The sequence below is a fragment of the Giraffa tippelskirchi genome, chromosome 4 (assembly GCF_054371585.1).
Source record: "Giraffa tippelskirchi isolate mGirTip1 chromosome 4, T2T-mGirTip1v1.2.pri, whole genome shotgun sequence".
In the NCBI taxonomy this organism is placed as follows: Eukaryota; Metazoa; Chordata; class Mammalia; order Artiodactyla; family Giraffidae; genus Giraffa; species Giraffa tippelskirchi.
Window position 1 is genome coordinate 143,749,638 of NC_137278.1, and position 25,073 is coordinate 143,774,710.

The 25,073-nt window shown below is 36.2% G+C and overlaps 1 protein-coding gene across 9 annotated transcripts in view; it reads right to left on the reverse strand.

The window, feature by feature from the left end:
- RAB3IP (RAB3A interacting protein) overlaps window positions 1-25,073 on the reverse strand; it is a 50,197-nt gene that overhangs the window by 3,655 nt on the left and 21,469 nt on the right. For 5 of the 9 annotated variants that reach the window (XM_081589719.1, XM_081589714.1, XM_081589715.1 and 2 more), the window contains 7 exons: window positions 17,582-17,677; window positions 11,622-11,699; window positions 10,578-10,781; window positions 7,081-7,209; window positions 5,512-5,624; window positions 915-1,014; window positions 760-829 (listed from right to left, as the gene is read on the reverse strand). In XM_081589719.1, the coding sequence (XP_081445845.1) occupies window positions 760-829; window positions 915-1,014; window positions 5,512-5,624; window positions 7,081-7,209; window positions 10,578-10,781; window positions 11,622-11,699; window positions 17,582-17,677 (790 nt within the window). Of the gene's footprint in view, window positions 1-759; window positions 830-914; window positions 1,015-5,154; window positions 5,403-5,511; window positions 5,625-7,080; window positions 7,210-10,577; window positions 10,782-11,621; window positions 11,700-17,581; window positions 17,678-25,073 lie in introns of those variants that run through there. The other 4 variants (XM_081589722.1, XM_081589723.1, XM_081589721.1 and 1 more) reach the window with 3 other exon arrangements.

A 25,073-nucleotide genomic window follows, 5' to 3' on the forward strand; every position in this document is an offset into this window, starting at 1 on the left:
TTTCAGTATAAGAAAATTTTCAGGGTCTGGAAAAAGATAAACAGGAAAATTCTCCACAACTTCAAATACAAAATTGGCATGGCCTTGTCCCTAGCTCAGTATCTGCTATTTCTGTTTTAAAACAACCATATGTATTAAAAAATATATATTTTGGAGCTGTCAGGTCATGTTAGTTTCCATGCCTGGTATTTAAGACATCCGACTATAAAACTATAACTAATCATGAAGGACTACAATTAAAAATGCTGCCACCCTGGCACTAGGTTAGCTCTCTGGATATATCATCTACACGTTTCTGTTGATTTAGAAGACAGTGTTCTTTACTCCATTCGGAATTACCCTCGTGATTCTTTATTAACTCACACAAGAAAGGAGAAAATAACAGAAAAAAACTTAGTGCCTTGTGGGCTCCACTAATTAAAATAAGCCTGACCACATTTAGAGCTTGCTCAGTTTTATTTCTTAAGGAGTATATTCAATGGGCTTTATGTTCCTCTCACATTTACCATCTGGTTTATCATATATTCCTTAAAACTGATCCTGCTTCAAACTCAAGATTAGAGTAAAATGTGGCAAATCTAAGGATTAAATACATGTTTTAAAAGATGCTTTTGTTCCCAAATTCTTCACACATTTTATTAGACCTATAAAAGAGATTCAATATAAATGTACCAATAAAGTTTATTTGAGCATTACTATTATGTTCTATACTTTTTACTGAACTTTCATGCAAATACTTTATAATGAATTGACACTCACCATCTTGCTGTTTCACAAGTCCCTGCTGAATGTACCGAATGTATGTGAAAAAGTTACAGACAGAAGTGATCTGGGCCAAAAAGAAAAGAATGTTAAACAGTCAAATGTTTCATGTCAAAGAGAGCTTTATTAAAATTCATGGTTAGGTTACTCACCCTGTATCTGCAAAAAGGAGAAATATAATAGTAGTTGCTTGAGTCCCCTAGTTTAATTCTATGTTTACAGGACTTACTCTGACCTGTGAGAGCACATTTTCTGTAAAATAAGGATAAATTTTAGTTTTTAAAAATTAAAAGCATTTTGCCCCTACCTTCTGAACAAGTTGCACATTCATTCAGACAACAAATATTTGACAATCTACCCTGTATCAGGCACTCTGTGAAGATAAGAAAGACAAAAGCCCTACCCTCTGGGGCTTACATTCTAGTAGAAGTTTACAGGCATAGCATTCAGTATGGTTCTAGAAACAAAAGCTAGATGTTTTAATATATGTCTTAACCAGGAACAAAGTTACAAATAAGTAATCAGCTGCAGGGCAGGCTACAGCTTTCCACTGGGACTTCAACTTCTGTCTTGGTTGAAAAAAAACTTAAAAGTGACCGTTCAAGTCTCAAAACATGCTACTGATAGCCTGCAGGACAACAGTTTCCAGATGTGATACTTTTTGGTGTGTTGGGTTGGTGTATATGCATTTAATGTGGCACCTAGGCCTGAGAAATACAAAGGAATACGATACCTTACAAATATACTGCACCTTAACAATTACACAAAGGGTACACACTACGTTTAGACATACCGATCTTCCTCTTTGCATACTACAACATGTATGAGGGTTTTCGGGCTACGATATGGTGGAAGCCTCTTGAGAGCAGGGGATGTACTGTATTCATCTTTAAATGCCTGACAATAAGTATGTTCCTGGCAGAGAGCAGACATTTGATGGTTGCTGCTTAAGTGACAGGCCACCTGTCACTCTACTTGCTCAACAAGATCAGGTTGGACTCACAGCAGCCCAGCTGTCACCCTGCTAATTTAGAAGCTTGACTAAAGACAGCTACCACTCCTTGTCAATGCAAAATTAGTGTAGCTCTAAAGTAAAGTGGCCAATAGCATTTTATAGGACATTATAAGTTATAAAGAAAAATGTATTAACTAGACATTGAATTTTCAGCTATACTTACGAGAAATATGAAATGGATGTGGCTCCATATTAAGCAAACACATAACAAATGGTTACTTAAAAGAGAATAATTTTGGCCATTCAAATCACAAAACAATTCTTACCTTTTCAAAGAGATTTCACCTCACTGTTCCTTTATTAGAAAATTCCTTTAATGATCTATAACAATATTTAAAAGCACTACTACTAGCTTGAGGACAATGGACGATCAAGAAATTTAAGGCACAAGCGTTAAAAGTCCTTGGAACTATACTATTTTAAGTATAATTTACACAAGAGAAACAAGTACCATCAAACTGATAAAAATCACCTTTACACTGCTCTTTTAGAAGCAGACATGTATCTGTTTGCCTACTATTTTTCTAACTTTCAAATGACTCAGGTAAAATGGTTTTAAGTATCAACTTTTAAAATAATAAAGGGTTTCAGTTATCTCATTTCTGAAGCTAATATATTTTTATTTGAGCTAGAATTCAACGCTAAGTCTTCTGACCTCTAATTCCAATGCAAAAAAAAAAAAAAAAAAATACTACTCTACCTCAGTATCTCAACAGCTCTAGTCCCAAGATTTCAAATCCTTGCTTGCCATTTTCTCTCAAGGATGGCAATGTGTCTAAGTCTGCATCTATCGTCTTGTAAACCAGAGCCCTTCCTATTAACTTCCAAAAGTTCACATCACCCATCCAATCAGTCACCTCTAACTCCTTTCTTTACACATCTCTCCTCCCCATACACTCATCATCCACTGAACACAGTCTCCTTGTTCCCTTCTTCAGTCTTTGTTAATCAAAATTCCACTCATGCTTCTAAAGCCCAGATCAAACCAAAGCCCCTCTAAGAACAGTTCTGATCACCACCAGTGGAGTGACCTTGCCTTCCACAAAATTCCCAGAGGACTATGCCATTCACTTAGTGACTGTCTTGACAATCTCATCCACAAGAGACTTAGCCGGGGCCATACTTCATATTTCATTAAAAAAAAAAAAAAAAAAGGACAATATTTTCTTTTAGTTTTCTCTACACAATATGCACTACAAACGTCTTGGCTTCTGGCCCCATTTCCACAAGCACAACAATACCCTTAACTATGTCAATTGTTCCCTAAATAGCTCAGTTGGTAAAGAATCCACCTGCAATGAAGGAGACCCCCTTTCATTCCTGGGTTGGGAAGATCCACTGGAGAAGAGACAGGCTACCCACTCCAGAATTCTTGGACTTCCCTTGTGGCTCAGCTGGTAAAGAATCAGCCTGCAATGCAGGAGACCTGGGTTTGATCCCTGGGTTGGAAAGATACCCTGTAGAAGGGAAAGGCTACCCACTGAGCACCAAAGAATTGATAGTTTTGAACTGTGGTGTTGGAGAAGACTCCTGGAGATCCAACCAGTCCATCCTAAAGGAGATCAGTCCTGGGTGTTCACTGGAAGGACTGATGTTGAAGCTGAAACTCCAATACTTTGGCCACCTCATGCAAAGAGTTGACTCATTGGAAAAGACCCTGATCCTGGGAAGGATTCGGGGCAGCAGGAGAAGGGGACAACAGAGGATGAGATGGCTGTTTGGCATCACCGACTCGACAGACATGAGTTTGGGTAAACTCCGGGAGTTGGTGATGGACAGGGAGGCCTGGTGTGCTGCAATTCATGGGGTCCCAAAGAGTTGGACACGACTGAGCGACTGAACTGAACTGAGAGTATCATGGCCTGGAGAATTCCACAGACTATATAGTCCATGGGGTCACAAAGAGGTGGACATTATTGGGTGGCTTTCACTTTCATTCAGTATAATCATTTTACTAAAATACTGTAAAAATCTACTGTAACTGAGATTTCATTTGATGGTATTGCACATTTAATATGTGGGATAGATACAATGCAACCACAAATTTAAAATCCTACAATAAAAACTGCTACTTGTAAAATAAGGTATAACACAGAACTTAGAAGTACAAAAACTGCTATCATTAATGATCAGGATAAAAATACCCAGGAGTTTGTTGATGGGTAGAATTTCGGAATGTAAATCTCTTCCCCAAAATTCAGAGGCCACCATACGACAAGTGTGGCATGGGGGAACGTAAAACAGGACACAGCTCTAGGTGGATAGACTTGTGGCTCATGAGCAAACACAGGACTAAAAAAATAAGTTACCCAAACACCAGCACTGAGTGATCCTGCTGAGAGTACAATGTGCATAACACGAAACAGGAAGAACCACATAACTCCCACAACTGGTTTTAACAGCTGCTGCTGCTGCTAAGTCACTTCAGTCATGTTCGACTCTGTGCGATCCCATAGATGGCAGCTCACCAGGCTCCGCCGTCCCTGGGATTCTCCAGGCAAGAATACTGGAGTGGGTTGCCATTTCCTTCTCCAGTGCATGAAAGGGAAAAGTGAAAGTGAAGTCACTCAGTCGTGTCCGACTCTTAGCGACCCCATGGGCTGTAGCCTACCAGGCTCCTCCGTCCATGGGATTTTCCAGGCAAGAGTACTGGAGTGGGGTGCCATTGCAGACCTAGCAGTTAATCTCAACCAGCCGTTTCCTCTTCTGCCTTCAAATAGCCTGCCTGACAGGATTCAACTGTTGCTAGCTAGGAGTTCTCTTGGGCCTCCCAGATGATGCTAGTGGTAAAGAACCTGCCTGCCAATGCAGGAGACATAAGAGACGTGGGTTCAATCCCTGGGTGGGGAAGATCCCCTGGAGGAGGATATGACAACACACTCCAGTATTCTTGCCTGGAGAATCCCATGGACAGAGGAGCCTGGCGGGCTACGGTCCATGGGGTGGCACAGAATCAGACACAACTAAGCGACTTAGCATGCACGCACATAAGCTCTCCTAGGTTCTTCAGTCCCCTTATACTGATCTAGTTTTTAAACAACTAAGCAGCTTCCCCTAAATCTTTCAAAGTCACTTTTCAAATAGCTGTGCCAAAGATTTTAGGTACTGCTGGTTTCAGCCTTTCCTCCTCCCAGAACTGGCTGGAAAAAAGCTTGTTCTGCTATGAAATGTGGAGTCACACCTGAAGGTACACAACTGTCAAATATCTCTTACACATGAAGACAGAAATGTTTCTTTACCAAAGTGAGAAAGCTTTACAATGAGAGTACTGAAGGAGAGGACTAGCCAAGTCTTTTGGCACCCTGTTTTCATGCCTGGTAAGACCTGGTCTAATTCTCTGTCTTTTCAAATTATTTCTGACAGCAAACTTAGGAAGAAATATTTTATACAAAAAGCCCAGAACATGAAAAGTATAACAAAAAAATCTGCTTATGACCCACTAAAGAGATTTCATAATCAGGTAATGGATTACAATATGTGGTTTAAAAAAAAAGTTTCTGACACCTGATCTACCTGGATCCCATGTACAGGTCTGTAATTAAAGAGCTCTCCACTGACAATACATCTGAAATCCCCACACTGCCTGCAGGTTGGTCTCTGGGCTGCACAGACTCTAAACAGAAAACTGACGAGAGATTTAACCATATTTAAAACCAGAAAAAATTAAAGTAACTACAACACATAAAATTTTTAAAACTCAGTATCTTCCACAAGACATGATTTTGAAAACATACTTTGGTCCTCCACATTCAACTGCAGATGCTTTCACGAATCGAACAGGCTGTAATCCCACTGGCTCAATGCTTAAAGTGTTGTTCTCCACAGCCTCCAGAACAGCTGAAGCCAACTTCACAAAACACAAAAAAGTATTAGATGCTGACAGGAAAATGTAAAAACTCTAGTTCACAGTAAACTGATGTTTAAAAATTACTTTTCCCCAAGTTCCCCTAGATTTGCCCTAGCTAATGAAAAAGAAAGAAATCACATAAGCTTGGTTTGAATTCTTTTATAACTCCAATATTGTTATGAAAGGTGATTCAATTACAGATAAATAACTTTTCTCATTTTCTGAAAGGAAATTAAAGACATTAATTCCAGATCACCCCTTATCCACAATTAACATCCACTATTAAAGTCACTTCAAAATGAATATCCTAATACTTGATTTTGCTAAATTTATGCATTATTTTTTAATACTGGTCATCATAACAGAGCAATATATATTAAACAGAGCTATATATTTAATGATCTCGTATTTATGTGCACAAGAGTATACAAAAGAATTAAATGAATTATCAAATATTAAAAGCCCAGATGGAGACAGTAGTAACTGATAAACAATTGATGAAATGGGCAAACTACTTTATTCTGGCAAGATTACCTATACGGAGCAATCTACCTAAAATTAGGCCCAGAGCCATAATGACTAACAGCTATATATCAAAAGCATTTTATTCTTCCTCTTAACTTCTCCTTACAAGTAGTGTTGTAATTGAATTCTCTAAAGACTCTTAGGATTAACTTTCTTAAAACACTTATTGACTGGATATTTGTAGACAAACCTTCCACGTGTAAGAACAAATTAAAATTATGACCTTACATTCGCATAGTGTTTTAAGTTTTTCTGTCTACTTGAAAGTGTCAAAGTGTTAGTCGCGCAGTCATGTCCGACTCTTTGAAGCTCCGTGGACTGTAGCCCAGCAGGCTCCTCTGTCCATGGAATTCTCCAGGCAAGAATACTGGAGTGGGTAGCCTACCCTTCTCCAAGGGATTTTCCCAACCCAGGGATTGAACCTGGGTCTCCTGCATTGCAGACAGATGCTTTACCGTCTGAGCAACCAGGAAGTTTTTCTATCTACTTAATTGACTTTGTTTTGTCTTAACAACCCTGAGACACAGGCAAGGAAGGCATCCCCCCCCCCCCCGTTTTAAAGATGAAGGAACTAAACAGGAGTTTTAAAATCACATACAGATAAACCAAACAGCTTGAAGTGTACAGAAATTCCTTTACAATGACTCTTGGACTAAAAGTTAAGAAATAAGCTCTACCCCTTTACATATTTAATACTTCACTCCAGTGCAAAACACACTGCAGTGTGAGTGATCCTCTGATCAAATAAGGAAGGAGGTTCAGTAAGTGAATGCCAAGAAATTATTATGATCCTAATATGGAATGGAGAAAATGGTAAAACATGACATTTTATAAATTATTTATGTAAGAGATACTAAAATATGTAACATGACTAAGTAAAAGGTATAGGAACAACTCTAATGCATTTCTATTAAAGTTTTTAAAAAATTACCTCACTTTTTGAGAAGGTTAAACATGGAAAGATATCTTCCTGATAGATTTTGTCTAAGAAAGGACAGGTTCTGTCCATTGTGGGCTCATCCTTCCAAGATCTAAATTCATTATACAGGGATAAGTCAGCCTGACAAAAGAAAACATAAAATAACTTTTAAAAAAGTAAAAACAGAAAATCACTTTATAAAACCAAAACCTAATTAATATATTACCAACAAACAAATATTCTTTATTTAAAATAACAATTGAACCATTCTTGATTAGTTATAATACAGGATAGCAAGTTTTTAATTGAAATATAGCTGATTTACAATATTGTTTCAGGTGAATAGCAAAGTGATCCAATTAAACATATCTTTTTTTCAAATTCTTTCCATCATAGATTATTATAAGGTATTGTATATAGTTCCCTGTTGTTGTTTTAGCTGCTAAGTCATGTCCAACTCTTTAGTAACCCCCTGGAGTGTAGCTCACCAGGCTCCTCTGTCCATGAGATTTTCCCAGGCAAGAATACTGGAGTGGATTGCCATTTCCTTCTCCAGGGGATCTTCCCAACCCAGGGTTTGAACCTGCCTCTCCTGCACTGGCAGGCAAGATCTTCCCCACTGAACCACCAGGGAAGTCCATGGTTTCCTGTACTATACAGTAAATTCTTGGCTTATTTTATATATAGTGGTGTATATCTGTTAATCTCATACTCCTAACTCTTATCTCTCTCTCAGCCTTTCCCCTTTGGCAACCATAAGATCCCGTTCTATGTGAGTCTGTTTCTGTTTTGTAAATAAATTCATTTGTACCTTTTTTAGGATTTCACATATAAGTGATCATATTTGTGTTTTTCTTTCTGACATCTTCAGTGAGTATGATACTCTCTAGGTCCATTTATGTTCTACAAATGGCAATACTTCATTCTTTTTAAAAAACAATCCAAACTCCCAAATAATTATGGGGTGCTTTTCAATGTATCCACTACGGTGTCAAAGATCACTACCATTACCCACCCACCAAAAAAGTGTAACAGTAATGTTGGAGTTCTTAAGACACAGGTGCACACTGTTCTGAATACAAAAGTCTTCTGAAAACAAACAATTTGGAGCCAAGTTAATTAAAACAAGTGTTTAAATAAATAGAGTCTGGCCAAATTGTGAAATCTATTTTGGGGTCAAAAGTGACACCAACTTTTCAGCTATTTAAGGCATTTCCAGAATTTTCAAAATTTTTACTGTATAAGCTGCAAGACTAAAAGCAGCACACACACACAGCCTCCTAAACTGACTATCTCAAATATATAATCATTTAAATTTTTTTGCCATTTCAACATCTAGTATCTACCATCTTAATTATCAATAATCCAGCTGGCACCCGCCTTCCTATTCACTCTTCCAGTTGTCTCTTCTCTTTCCTTCCAATTTAATAATTTTTCCCGAGTATTCTTCTCTTTGGATTTCCTCAGCCCAGCTCAATACTGCCCATCAGCATACAAAGATCCACCCAGGCCCCAGCCACCCAAACACAGAGCAGTGTACCTCACCTGCCCGCACCTCTAAGCCACTCTTGTCCAGAAGCACTAGATACCCTGTAAATGAAACACTGACTGCATCTACGGCCTCCAGGACAGCTCGATCAGATGTGCCTGTAGCCTATGTGAAAGTAACGAAAGACTGGCTATACCCCGGCTTTCCTAGAGACTTTCCTTTAAGGTGTATAATGGCAATCTCAATGTGAATTTTTTTCATCCCAATCCATAAATTCCTTGAATCAAAGCTAAAGGCAAAAGGATAAAAATATTAGCAGATAAGTAGTACATTTTCAAATTAATTTTCTTTGTAAAGTCTACCCTTTGATGAATATAAAACCCAAAGTGGGTAAGTAGTGTTCTGAGAAAAGATTCTAGTAGAAAGGCAATAATTTAAACTACTTATTAAGAGCTGACTCTGTCAGGAACTATGGTAATAAGCACTTCACAAACATTTAATCCTCAAAGCTGGGCAAGATAAATATTATAACCTCCATTTATAGATAAGAAAACTAGGGTTTAGAGAGATAAAATAACTTGACCAAGGTTACCAAGCAAGAAACCAGTAAAAGTTCACATGTGACTTGATCTCAAAGCCTCGCCTAACTGTGTGTGCATGCACACAGGCACCTGTGTTTTCAGTGCTCTCAGATATACTGCAAGTGTCATGACTGAATGCCCCCATCACATTTTCTATACAAACATGGACATATTCCATATTCTGTCCAGTTGTTATAGCTAAGATTTACACAGGTCAAATTTATGTGTTTCTTTTGTCTAATAAAACATTTTGACAAGTTTTTCACAAAATATTACAATACAGCATATAGCCAGAAAGCAAAACGTTATATGCTGCCTATATGCATCTTTTAAGGAATTTCATAAATACAAAACTTTAAAATGTTCCATGAGAAACATCTAAATTTTCTTAGTGTAAACAACAGGGAGGAAAGGGTACATAATTACACTAAGAAACCACAGCAAAAATACAAGTTGTACCAAGCAATTAAAAATGCTGTCAATACTGAAAGAAATCAGAATTAAAGTTATGACTAAAAAGGTTTCTTAAATATTTAACAGAAACCAGTGTGAATTTAAACTTCATCACATACAGATTTAACCAAGTATTGAACTTCTCTCTCACCAGCATCTTTTTTTAATGAATAACTAAACAATATGCAATTCAATTAAAATGAGCAACAACTCTGGTTATTGAATTTAATAAACTCCTGGCTGTATGTAAAAATGTAAACAAGCACAGCTTCTTAAAGATTAATGAGAGACTTGAAATCGACAATGTAAAACACAACTTTCAGGAAAAAAAAATGGGAGAAGGCTGTTTGTTAATTAGTGATCAAACCCCTTGGACATGCTTTCTCATCATATGTAAGTAAAAACTATTTTACAATTACATAATTTTTACTCAAAACAGCTCAAAATATTAGCACATTATCTCGGCTATCCTCATAACATACCTTATAAAATTATAAGCTTACCATCAGTTCTATTTTTTGTTGCTTAATTATCTGAATTAACTCCAGGACTACCTTACTGATATAAAATTGTTTCTCCCAGAGTTTAAGTAAAAACAATGCACCGTTCTTCAAGAAAATCACCTAATATTTTCACATATTTCTTATGTTCATATTTTGCTAGAGCATGCAAGCAATAAATTTTGACTAGCCAGATCATTAAAGTCACCCACTCTCCTTTATACAACACACGACAGTTTGCTCCCTAAATGAAATATCAAGATCAAGAAACTTACCAAGTTTCCAGCAGGTACTCCAAGGTCAGCCAGGTAGAGAAGGGAACTGAAGAATCCCTGAAAGCAGCCAGCTCTAGACATAAGCCTCCCCCATCTTAATATTGAATATTTTGTACTAAAGATTTTGCTGGCAAAAATCATAACCAACACCTCAGTGATGAGAATTACTAAGTATCAACAGAGTCAGAGGGGACAGTCCTGGACGAGTTACCTCTTTGCAGTCTTTTACAATTGGCTGTATCACACTGAGGTCCTGATGACTGCCACTCATAGCACTGCTTGTACTTTTATTTCTTGTATGCCCCTTTTTAAAATGTGCCTTTCCACCTGGCAGAGGCTCTTGTGTAGGTGATGTTGGAGAACTGGACAATACAAGTGTTTTCAATGCAGCTACTTCAGCTTGAAGTACATCAATCTTGAAAAGAAATCAACACAGTCACATATACTGAATATGTTTTATGACAGATGCAGCTAAATGTTAACAATTTGGTAACTTTCAGAGATGAAACGTAAGTTTAATGTGTATTTCCTATGGAGTAATAAAAGGAAAGTAAACTATGTGGGTTTTTTGGGAGGGCTTTTTATTTTTAATCAACTTTTTTGATGTTCCCATATAGTCTGGATTCAGCTGCTATTCATAATGTCAGATGAAAATTTTTAAATTATCAAAATGTTTAACATTTCACTATGCTCATTTTCAGATGAGATCGGGTGCATTCAGGGTGGTATGGCAGTAGACATCACCAACTCAATGGTTATGAGTTTGAGCAAGCTCCAGGAGTTAGTGATGGACAGGGAAGCCTGGCGTGCTGCAGTCCATGGAGTCACAAAGAGTTGGACATGACTGAGCAACTGAACAGATGCAAATTTTCAAAATCTTCATATTTAAAAATAGCTTATGATGAGGTGCAGTTCATTTCTAAAACAGTAAAATCTAGTAACATTCAATGGCTTTTTTAGTGAATTAAAAAATAATTGACTTTAAAATGTAATTATATAATCCTTTTGATAATATGTGTGATTCACAAAGCTTTAAATCATTTGCTTCTAATATAAACGTACACCAAATGTTCACTGTTAATTATATCTATGTAGTAGCTATTTTCTTCTTTATAGTGTCTTGTAGTTTTAAAAATCTTCTAAAGTAAGCACTACTTTTATAATCTGAACAAATCCAATAAACATCAAGGTAGTTTTCAAACTGTCATTACTAGTTTCTTTACATTTTATCTTATTAAAAGTAGCAAAAACTTACTTTTCCTTGTGCTTCTTTTAGCTGTTTCTCTGCTGTTGCCTGCTTGACATTTGCTTCTCTCACCATCTTATGAGCTTCCTGAAAAAGTTAACATCTCATATTTTGGAAGCAAGTATTTAGCATTTGTTTTCAAAAATCTTTCAACAGGTGTCTATGATTGAAACAAAGATACACTAACAAAATTTTGCCTAAAATTAAGTATTCAATGTCAACAGCTGAAGCAGCAACTGTCATCAGACAGATCAATTATTAGGAATAAAGAATAGGTACCTTCTTTTAGTATCTATTACCACAGAGGCAGGCAAGGTTAGTTTGATCATTCTAATCAATACTTGTGTAAAGACTGCAAATGTTAAAGAAGGAAAAGTCATGATCCACATGTCAAAGCCAACTTCTTTGCAGTTAGGTTTTTATAATTTGTATTCATATTACTATGCACAGCAAAGACATACAAGAGAAACAAGCAAAAATACTAACACATCAGTAATGCTGCAGTTTATAGCAGTAACAGCTGAGAAGTCTTAGAGCTTCGAATAAAAATACTCACAAACTGATAGTAAATCTTGATTTTGTGCAGAGCAATCGAAAAAGGTTGAGTTTACCCTTTCATAAGATCTTAATTTTTTAGTACCAAATATATGAAACTCTAGGTATTTAATTCCCCTTTATTCATACAACATTTATTCATCAAACACTTATTCATGACATCTCTTCCTGAGCTACTGTTTCAGGTGCTAATAACCCTTAAGGAGCTTACACTCTGCAGACATTCTAATAATCAAATAAAATATGAGTACAAATTCTGGATTTCATTCTAAATCCATTATGAAGCCTTGTGGCTTTTTAAGAAAGAGAATGACGTTATGTTATTTGTATTTTAAAAAGCTTACTCTGCTGTATGGAATAATCCCTATAAAAAATAAGGGTGGACTGGACAGTACACAGGATGCTTGCAATAATCCCCCAGGATGTAAGAGCATAGATCTTAGAACTTCAATTTACTGTTCATGAGGAAGAGAGGGATGGAAGGCAGGAGAAAAGAAATCAGCTTCAAAGATGTTTAACAGTTTGATAAGAGAACCCTTACTAGGTGTGTCGACTGTTCAGGGGTGGAAGTTCTCCACACCAGAGTTCCACGGTAGCACTCCCATTTGTTCATCTGCTTTTAGAGTATGTAATGACATTGCACCTTGTATGTGCCCTTGTATTATAATAAATTTACAGATACTATTTTAAATAAGAAAAGCTTTACTATCAATGCTTACAATGAGATGAGATTAACTGTGAGAATATACCATGCACCATTATGCTGGCTATCTTGTGTCAAAGCCTGTAGGAGCTATCAAATTTAATAATGAGATAAGCATTTTTCTTTTAAAAATAACAAGTATTTCAGATGTGCTGAATAAGTGCTGAATTTGTACAAGTGGCTGTCATTAAAATACTACCTGACAGGTATTTTCCAAATAATAAGTATATCTAATCTGATCCTTCAAGATAAGTGACATTTTAACTATGAATCCAGAAGTAACGTGCTATGGAGAGAATATTTGTTTAATGTTTAGAATTGGATTCTGCTTTCATTAATGGTGGACCATGCAACTTGGAACAAACTTCCTACAGAGAACAGTTTTTAAAAGCTGAAAATTTTTTAAAAATGTTTTTGAAGGCATTAGAGAGCAACAAAAAAGTGAAGAATCAGAGGACTAAGATCCAGAAGTAAACTGAGGAAAGTGAGTTGAAACTTGGGGTGATTTGTCCCCTTAGAGATATAAGGGATATACTGAAAAGGTATAAAATAAATGTAACTGGAGTCCAAAACGGAAAGAGAAAAGAGCTAGAATGAGGCAAGAGGAGTATCTAAAATGATAATTCATAGGATTTTAAAAGTTGACATAAGACATCAAAAGATATATGAGCTTGAAAACTTTTCTATCACTGCCATTCTGAAACCGAAAAATTATATAAGTATCATCTACACAGGATAGTCAGTAAACTTTTTAGAAAGGCCAGATAGTAAGTAGTTCAGGCTTCGAAGCCATATGGTCTGTGTTGTATCTACTCAACTCTGCTGCTATAGTGTGAAGGCAGCCACAGACAATAAAGCAATCAATGAGTGTAGCCATTCCAATAAAAATTCATGGGCGCTGAAATATGAGCTTCATAGAGTTTTCATATGTCACAAAATATTCCTCTTTCGATTCTTTTTCCTCCTCTTACCAATTTGAAAATGTAAAAACCAATCTTGGCTCACTAGGCTGCACAAAAGTAAATATAGGCCAGTTTTGGCCTGCAGGCTATAGTTTGCAGACCTGTGATCTATACAAACATTCATGTCCATATATTTACAAATGCTGAAGACAGAATTTTTTTCCTCTCTGGTTAGCAGTGATTCAAATTAAGTGGATCTTTTTGTTTTTCTTTTTTAAAAATAATGTTTATTCACCATCTTCTAATTAGTTTTCAAAATCCATTTGTTGGCATTAGACAAGACAAAAATTCACTAGAGAATGTTATGGAAAAACTTTCACATAAGTAGCAATGGGACTGAAAATTCAGTATCATGATTTATTACAGGAAAAGATGTACTTGTTCTTTCCAGATGCGTATATCTGTGAGTTATCAGTAACATTACATCTAAATTTTAAAAATGGAATTTAGACCATATCATCATGTGGATCATAAATTTAAAACAAGGTTTCAAAAACAAGATAACATATTCAATCACAATGCTCTCACTAAATAAATATACACATATACAACATGTTTTAGTGAGAATACTTCTGTATTATAAAAAAATTAAGTATTTTTATTATTTCACTTTTTAAAACTTTTGTGTTTTGTATGTATATAACTTTATGATGTGTGTTAGCATATGTGCATAATTTATAAGTAAGTATATATGTCTTAGAACAGTGCCTAGTACATAGGGAATTCTTAATATCTTCATCATCAGAATGAAGGTTCATGCTCAAATTTGTCTCTGTGGCTTGAAAGAAACGGAAGTGTCATTTATGACTTTCACTGTACTTAAAACCAAGATCAAGGTCATGAATTTGAGTCCCAGCATCCTTCTTAACTCTACTTATGATTTTCTTCACAGACAAAATAATTTGTCCTATCTGTACTTACAGCATTGTTGAGAGAAACTAAGCATATCATAGACATTTACTAAAATTGGCTCAAAAAACATAAAACCATCTTAAGACTACATATCTTTTTTTTCCATGTTAAATGTAGACTACTTTGTAAAGCATTCTTTCAACTGATTTCATTTTATATTTTACATTACCTCAAAATCCATAATAAGAAAAAATATATATACACATACACACATATATACAAATTTATAATCTAGTATTTTTTGCTAAATACAAAAGTATAATTATATTCAAGATCATTCATCATATATAAATTCCTAATCTGAGTTTACAAGCTTACCAAAATTATATAAATTGAGTTTATTCAGAATAATCTTTAATTCTTAAAAAAAACTATTTACACATATACAAAATGTAAGCAAAAACATTTTTTCATAAAACAATGGTAAACTGAGATCATGAAGGCACAACTGAGACTGCAGAAAAACTTTCTCTTCTTTTTTTCTAAACTCAGTAAGCAGTTGGTTTGAATACAATTTTCTTCATTACTGAAATCATCTTTAATCAGTGTAGTTTCTTTCCCAGAAAGTATACACAGTTACGATTATTAGTCACTGTTAGGTCGGAGATAAATTAGGGACCCCAAAATTATGCTTTTTAGATAACTTTTCCATTCATTGCACAAACCGCACTTCTGCTACTTCACATTCAGATAGAGACAGGGAAAAGTTGCTGTTTGTTCTGCTATTTCATCTAACAAAATGACATGTACGTGCAGGTGGAGGGAACTAAGTGGGGGCTAAAATTAAGGGCAGGCTGGTAGAAAACCAACATTAACATAAGCAGCATAACGTATTTGCTTTCTTATCTACTAACAATATATTATAAAATTTTCTTCTAACCAGACATTACTGAAAGAAATGCCTTATGTTTCTGTACACTCCTTCTACATATACAAATGTAACATTACATTACTCCTGTTCCAGCTCTTTGTATGTTAGTAGCTCAGTCATGTCCGCCTCTTTGAGACCCCATGGACTGTAGTCCACCAGGCTTCTCTGTCCATGGGATTTCCCGGGCAAGAATACTGGAGTGGGTTGCCATTCCCTTCTCCAGAGAATCTTTCTGACCAAGGGATCAAAGTCAGCTCTCTGGAATTGCAGGCAGATTCAGATTCTTTGCCATCTGAGTCACCAGGGAAGCCCTCCAGATCTTTAATTTCCTACTATTTCTAAGCTTAAATTTATCTTCCTATTATCTCTGATAACTAGCTAACTAAACAAAAAAAAGTTAGTTTTTCAACATCCATGAAAGAAAATCACCCCAAAAAAGACAGGGGAGAGAGCAAAGGGGTGTGGAGCAGAGGGGGCATGGAAAGCCCACACTTCTGAAAATATCCTCTGCAATATTACTTATAACAATAAAAACTGTGGAATATACACTTGATAGATTATGATTTTCATTACACTGACTATGTAGTAACATGAAAAGACGTTATTTAAAGTACAAAATGTATTAGGATTACAACTATGCAAGCAAATATGCATACCTAAAACTAAAAAAGATTCTGCATATACAAAAATAACAAAGGTGAAGAAACTTTTCCCCTAAAATCCATTTTTACATTAAAAATTTTAAGAACAAATTTTCAGAGGAAAAATGACAATATTGGTAAAGTGATAATGACACTAGCCATTCTAGTAACACATCAATGCTTTTGATGAGGAACCTCTGAAGGCTAAAGATCTTATAACCTAAAGGAGGTGCACTAGGTGGTGTTTCTTAACCTAGAAAATAATATCCTCTCCCCACCCTCCACAAGGATACTGAAAAGTTGTCAAAATGATGAGGGAGTATTACTAGAATACTGGGGGCAACGTCAAGTGTGATGGTTAATTCTGTGTGTCAACCTAACTGGGCCCCAGGTGCCCAGGCATTTTAGTTAAACGTTCTGGATGTTTCTGTGAAGATGCTTCTGGATGAGCTAATATGTGAATTGGTAAAGTGAGTAAAGCAGATTGCCCTCCACAATGTCGGTGTGGGTCATCCAATCAGCTGAAGGCCTGTTAGAACAAAAAGGCTCATCCCCCAAAAGTAAGAGAGAATTCTTCCTGCTTTCAGACTCAAGTTGAAACACCAGCTCTTCCTGGGTCTCAAGCCTGCCAGTCTTTGAACTAGAAACTAGAACTGCATGATCAGCTCTCCTGGTTCTCTGGCCTCTGGACTGAGACTGGAACTACACCATCAACTCTCCAGGGTCTCTAGTCTACCAACTCATCTTCCAGGTTTTGGACTTGCCAACTTCCTTATATAAGCCTCTTTCTACACATAGATAGATATATGTATGTACAGACATGCATCCTATTGGTTCTGTTTCCTGGAAAACCCTGATTAATACACCAAGGATGCTAATGTCCTACAATGTCAATGGCACCCCTACTGAGAAACACTTCCCCAACTGGGCAGAAATTTTGATCCTGTGGCAGGCTGGAGATAAAGGTAGGTGCCTTCTAATGCTCCTCAAATCATCACCTTTCAGAAAACTAACTCAAAGGTTTTCCATCTGTGTTATGGAATCATACAAAGTTACTTGAAAGCAGCCCCTAAATAGTTGGTAAAATCAAAATTAAAATTTACCCCCTCTCTTTTCATTCACATTTTTAAACCACCCGATTCTAGTAGCCCATAGTTTTTTACATCATTTTAAGTTGTAGCCTCTACATTTCTAAATATTTTTTTAGAGGACTTACAAATATGCATGAAGCTAAGCATATCTTTTTTAAGATTCCCTCAAAAAATAATTCTATCAATATATAAAAATTAAGACATTGCTCTTGACCAAGATATAAACAGACCAACCTCAAACAGACTAGCTGTGAGTTCCTCCAACTCCTGTCCAAGTTGATCTCGTACTTTAGAAAGCCTCTCACACTCTTCATCTTTTAACTTCAGTTCCTATGAGAAATTGATCATTTTATTTTTTTTAATTTCCAAAGTTTGATGTTAGACTCAGAAGACTATATAATCTTTACTAATAAAATTATAAAATATTAATACTGCCCCCTCCTGCAACATTCACACTGGAAGTTGTTATTTAGCACTTGCTATGTGGAAACAACCAGACAAATCTAAAATTACAAATAATTCTCACATATTAAATTTTCATAAAATATCCAAAGATTAAGTATAATTATTCATTACCTGTGAAAATAAACAATTAAAGAACTTCATTTTTTTTCCTTAACTTTGCTCTGAACTTATTTGTTTCCATCAAGCAAGGAATTTCTTCAATTAACACAGGTTCATTTCAATAAATGTTTAGTGAAGTTGTTCCATGTTTACCTTAACAATTGTTTACCTATAGATAATTTCATGTACCATACTGCAATTAGTCTAAAATGTCCATTAGGAGACTATACCCATTTAACACTGCAACCAGAGGCAAGCAATGTATATTACATTTAAAATCAAGAAGAATATTAATGACAAAAATCCTGTATTTATACATAACTCCTCAACAGGTAATAAATAGATGATAAAAAATTCCTTTATTAAGATGTTAAAATATGCAATTAAAAAATTTTTATATGTAAATTTATCTTGCAAACTTAGAGATTAAAAAAAAATCCAAGCTCCCTATATATTGGCCACAGATACACTAATAAAATAATGAGCTAGTTGTGCTATAATTGTGGGGGCAGCATAGTTTTTGAATTCTCCAACAACTCCTAAAATCACTGAAGATGGTGACTGCAGTCATGGAATTAGAAGATGACTGCTTCTTGGCATGAAAGCTATAACAAACCTACACAGTGTGTTAAAAAGCAAAGACATCACTTTGCCAACAAAGGTTCATATAGTCAAGAATATGATCTTTCCAGTAGTCATGTACAAATGTGAGAGCTCAAAGAAGGCAGAGCACCAAAGAATTGATGCTTTCGAACTGTGGTGCTGGAGAAGACTCTTGGAAGTCCCCTGCACAGCAAGGAGATCAAATCAGTTAATCTTAAGGGAAATAAACCCTGAATACTCTTTGGAAGGTCTGATGATGAAGCTGAAACTCCAATACTATGGCCACCTGACGCAAACAGCCGACTCATTGGCAAAGACCCTGATGCTAGGAAAGACTGAAGGCAGAAGAAGAGGGCAACAGAGAATGAGGTGGTTGGATGGCATCATCGATTCAATAGACATGAACTTGGGCAAACTCCAAGACATGGTGAGGGACAGGGAAGCCTGGTGTGCTGCAGTCCATGGGGTCACGAAGAGTTGGACATGAGTTGGTGACTGAACAACAACTCCTAAGAACCAAATATACCAACTGGGATATCAGAAGAACCCAATGACTACATCTTCAACAAAACTAAGTAAAAGTGAATCCTCACAAATCTTAGACCCTGAGAAAATGTGGTTACACTGCCCAGACCACAGAATGAGCAGTTACGTGGAAGGGAGCACCAGAAGTGAAAGACTTCCATTCCCACAGAGTCTCAATATCCCCCCATCCCTCTGGTGGAGGCTTTAAGATTAGCAAGTGAATTTCCCTCACTTATGGTCTAGGTAATTTTCAAACTGCTGCTTTTGTGCTGGGTCTCAGGGTGAGTCTGCATGTGAGTCTTTCAGATTGGAATCTCAGTTCCCTAGAGCTTTTGGGCCCCACTGATTTTCAAAGCCAAATGTTTTGGGGCTTATATCTCCACTGCAGGTCCCAGGGGTTGAAGTGCCTGATGTGGGGGCACAAAACCCTTGGGAAATCCAATTCATTTAAATATGAAAGACAAAAAAAAGATATGTGAAGTTACCATTATAAAAAAGTTAAACATAAAGCCAAGTCAGCTACAGGGTAAAATCAGATAGGTATCAAATTTCAACAACATCTTATGCTAAAAAACAATGCAGTCACATTTTTAAGATACTCAAGGGAAAAAAAATGTGAGTTGAGAATTTTGTATCCAGTCGAATTATCCTTCAAATGTAAGACCAGAGACTAAAAGTTAAAAACCTGTCACACTTTAGAAACTATATCTCCCATGAGCTTTCCAGAGTAATCAAGCAGTGAATGAGTTTCATATAATCAAGGGAAAAAAAGGAGAAGCTTTAACATTAAGGACAGGGGATAAGAAACAATGTATTTAACTGTAAAACTACAAATAAAAGATGAAGGTACACAAGAATGAAAAGACAAGCCACAGACTGGGAGAAAATATTTGCAGAAGACATCTGATAAAGGACTGTTAACCAAAACATACAAAGAATTCTTAAAACTCAACAGTAAGAAAACAATTTGATTAAAAAGTGTGCAGAAGATCTGAAAAGACACCTTGCCAAAGTTATAGAGATGTCAAATGAGCACATGAAAAGATGTTCCATATTATATGTCATCAGGGAAATGCAAACTACAACAACATGATTCCACCATACACCTATTAGAATGACCAAAAAGCAGAACTACAACAGTATATACTGACAAGGATGGGAAACAACAGGAATTCTCATGCATTGCTTGTGGGAATACAAAATGGTACAGCCACTTTGGAAGACTTTTGGCAATTTTTTTGCAAAACCAAACATATTCTTACCACATGATCCAGTAATCATACTCCCTGGTATTTACCCAAAGGAACTGAAAACATATCCACACAAAAGCCTGCACACAGATGTTTACATATTCATAACTGCCAAACTAGGAAGCAACCAAATATGCTTCAGTTAAGTGAATGAATAATTAAACTGTGCTATATCCAAACAACAAACCATTACTCACCATTAAATGGAAATGAGCTATCAAGCCATGAAAAGATATGGAGGAAAAGAAATGCATCACTAAATAAAAGAATCTAATCTTAAAAGGCTGCATGCTGTATGATTCCAACTATATGACATTCTGAAAAAGGGAAAACCATGGAGACACTAAAAAGATCAGAGGACTGCCAGGGACTAAGAAGTAGGAAGGGATGAATAGGTAGAACATAGAGGATTTTTGCAGTGCAGGACACCCGGGTTCGATTCCTGGGTCAGAAAGATTCCATGGAGAAGGAAATGGCGACCTACTCCAGTATTCTTGCCTGGAGAATCCCATGGACAGAGTAACTTGACAGGCTACAGTCCATATGGTTGCAAGAATCGGACGTGACTTAGCAAATACACTACCACCACAGAGGATTTTTAGGACAGTGAAACTATTCCATATGATACTATAATGACAGATATACATCATTATATTTTAGTCAAAACCCACAGAAAGTACAACACCAAAAGTGAATCCTAATGTAAACATTAATGTAAATGGGGGATAATCACATGTCAATTCAGGTTCACCAATTTTAACAAATGTACCATTCTGGGGCAAGATGTTCATAAAGGGAGTGACTATGCATATGTGAGGAAAGGGGACTTAAGGCAGCTCTGTACTGCCCTCTCAATTCTCCTATGAACAGAAAATTGATCTTTAAAAAGTCTGTTTTTTTTAAATGGGGATAAAGTTGAGGAAAGTTACATAAATGTTATAAGCCTTAGAAATGTAAAAATAACACACTCAAAAAACCCCAGCAAAACAGGAGAAAGAAGAAACCAAATTCACTAACTTCTTAAATACTAACTGGCAATAAAGGGATACAACTTGAAGCTCACAAATCAATCAGTATAAATCTGAACATATTTAACCCCACAGAAATTAAAGTAGAATTAAATGATAGAGGCGAAGGAAAGAAACAGTTACTAGGTAATTTTATAGTGTTGCTTATAGTAGGAAACAAAGTCAGTATCTAAAGAAAGGCTAAGAGAAATTCTTTGATTAAAGGTTAACAGCTAGAATAGAAATCAAACCTTCCAAAATACAAAAAAGGAAAAAAAAAATGAAGAGAATGCAAAGAAAACAGTACACATAGTGAAAAGATTTGTATACACACAGAGTAGACATTTGAAAGCTATGTGACAGAAACAAGCCTAAACACAGCATTTTTTTCTAATAAATATAAATGTGTGTAACTCACTTATTAAAAGAAAATGATTTTCAGACTGGCTAAAAGAGCAAAATCCATTTCTTATCTCTATACAAGAGATACATCCAAAATAAGTAATTCAGACAGATTAAAAATAAAAGGCTGGGTAGAAGTGTACTAAAAAATATAATACAAATAAAAACAAAATAGAGACCTCAATACTGATATCAGACACAGGGCAGAAGTCATTAAAGAAGGTAAAAGAAACTTCATACTGTTAAAGACTACAACACAAAATGAAAACTTTAAAATACTCTCAAATACAAAATACAAAAGTAGATCTAAATAAATAGGAAGAAAGACATATTATATTCTTGAATAGAAAGCAGGAAGTCATCATAAAGATGCCAATTCTCCCTGAGTTTATAAATCTGTAAATGCATAAATTTAATACCAGGTCCTTCTGAACTCTAAAATTTCACAATTTTATAACTATATATGAAACTGAGTCAATCCATTCAACATTTCCTACTATATAGGTATTATAGTAACCCCTCAGGATACCAAAACCACATAAGACACTGTCCTTTGAGAAGTTTCCAATCCTTAGAGCAATACATATATCATTCACAAAGGCAAATTCTTCGATTGTTCCCTACCATCTACCACAGTAAATCTCACCCTGACACTAAAGACCCTCTACAGCATGCGCTCACTTCCCCTTTTCAGAGCTGTAATCACTCTGACCCACACTCTACAGCTGGAGTTAGATTGTCCTGATTTGTTTCTGTTTCATGTCCCATTTGACCTCACCCACCTGGACTGCCAAAAATGCTTGCCTCTTTATGCTTCTAGGTCCAACTCAATCTACCTATATGAACTCAAGTTTGTGTTTCATGTGAATACTTTTTAAAATGTCACTTGTACTTTTCATTATCGGTACCTTATACTGTAATATAGCTATATGAAGTTAACGCCTTCAACAAACACTAATTTTGTGTTGACAATTCATCGCGTATTCATCAAGGGTCTGGAAAGAGAAAAGGAAGGAGGCCTGCTTCATGCTTTTCACAAAGCCATAGCCTACTAACGGTAGCAAATATTTAAATAGATTCACAAGAAAAAGGAAACAGTAATCAAATATTTAAACAGATTCACAAGAAAAAGCCCTGATAAGGACTATCATAATGATATGCACATACTGGAAAAAGTAGGAGTTTGCCAAATGGAAACACTAAAACAGTGTAAGCTACAGTAGCTAAAGACGGGGAAAGGTGGATGCCATAGTTAGATAATGCCAGAAAATTAGGTTTATGGTGAGTCCTGAAAAACCTTGGCTAAGAAAGTGGAACTTTAAAGAAAAGAAAATATCATCTCAAGGCCAATGGGAAGTCACTGAAGGATTTTAAACAGGATAGTGACAATCAGATTGCAATTCAAAACAGTAACTTGAACAGTGTGCTAGATTAAAAAAAAAATTCAGTTCAGTTGCTCAGTCGTGTCCGACTCTGCGACTCCATGAATCACAGCACGCCAGGCCTCCCTGTCCATCACCAACTCCCGGAGTTTACCCAAACTCATGTCCATTGAGTCGGTGATGCCATCCAACCATCTCATCCTCTGTCATCCCCTTCTCCTCCTGCCCCTAATCCTTCCCAGCATCAGGGTCTTTTCCAATGAGTCAACTCTTCACATCAGGTGGCCAAAGTACTGGAGTTTCACCTTCAACATCAGTCCTTCCAATGAACACCCAGGACTGATCTCCTTTAGGATGGAATGGTTGGATCTCCTTGCAGTCCAAGAGACTTTAACTAAAGAGTCTTCTCCAACACCACAGTTTAAAAGCATCAATTCTTCGGCACTCAGCTTTCTTCACAGTCCAACTCTCACATCCATACATGACTACTGGAAAAACCATAGCCTTGACTAGACAGACCATTGTTGGCAAAGTAATGTCTCTGCTTTTTAATATGTTATCTAGGTTGGTCATAACTTTCCTTCCAAGGAGTAAGCGTCTTTTAATTTCATGGCTGCAATCACCATCTGCAGTGATTTTGGAGCCAAAAAAATAAAGTCTGACACTGTTTCCACTGTTTCCCCATCTGTTTGCCAAGAAGTGATGGGACCAGATGCCATGATCTTAGTTTTCTGAATGTTGAGCTTTAAGCCAACTTTTTCACTCTCCTCTTTCACTTTCATCAAGAGGCTCTTTAGTTCTTCTTCACTTTCTGCCATAAGGGTGGTGTCATCTGTGTATCTGAGGTTATGGATATTTCTCCCGGCAATCTTGATTCCAGCTTGCGCTTCTTCCAGCCCAGCGTTTCTCATGATGTACTCTGAATATAAGTTAAATAAGCAGGGTGACACTATATAGCCTTGACGTACTCCTTTTCCTATTTGGAACCAGTCTGTTGTTCCATGTCCAGTTCTAACTGTTGCTTCCTGACCTGCATACAGGTTTCTCAAGAGGCAGGTCAGGTGGTCTGGTATTCCCATCTCTTTCAGAATTTTCCAGTTTATTGTGATCCACACAGTCAAAGGCTTTGGCATAGTCAATAAAGCAGAAATAGATGTTTTTCTGAAACTCTCTTGCTTTTTCGATGATCCAGCGGATGTTGGCAATTTGATCTCTGGTTCCTCTGCCTTTTCTAAAACCAGCTTGAACATCTGGAAGTTTACGGTTCACGCATTGCTGAAGCCTGGCTTGGAGAATTTTGAGCATTACTTTACTAGCGTGTGAGATGAGTAAATTAAGACAGGGAAAACAGTTAATTACTGCAATATTTTAGGCAACAGACACAAACTTAGAGTAGCAATATCAGAGAAAGGAAACTTAAGAGATATTTAAAACAGAAAATCAGGACTCTGTAAGTATCCTCCACAAATTTAACACTATTCTTAAGATAAACATTTTATACATCAAGAGAAAAAATGCTGGCAATGAAACTATGATCTGATGGGGTATTTTTTTTTCAGTTAGAATTTTCATTTTGTACTTTACAGGAAGAAGTCTTTTAAACTGATAGAGACACAAATTTTTATCATATGTCATTCTCTTTTATACCTTTCTCTTTGTTTTGATGTCATATCATGGTGAGATCCTTTTAAGGTTTTTAACCCAGTAATTCACAGTAACAAATACAGCACTCAACTCACATAAATTCCACTGATTTAATAACAACATGTACAGCTATAAGCACGTTCACGCACAAGCAGACAATGACAATTGTCATGATGCCTAGCTGGGAGCAATTTTAAAACTCATACTGATTTCACAGATGTTAAAATGAGGGAAAATGTACAATTTAGAATCAATGAAACATTACCACATGTCTTTTTTCCCCAACTAGTAAATATCTTTACTAGTAAAGTCTGATTTACTTTCCCCTCTACAGAGCCTAATAAACCTT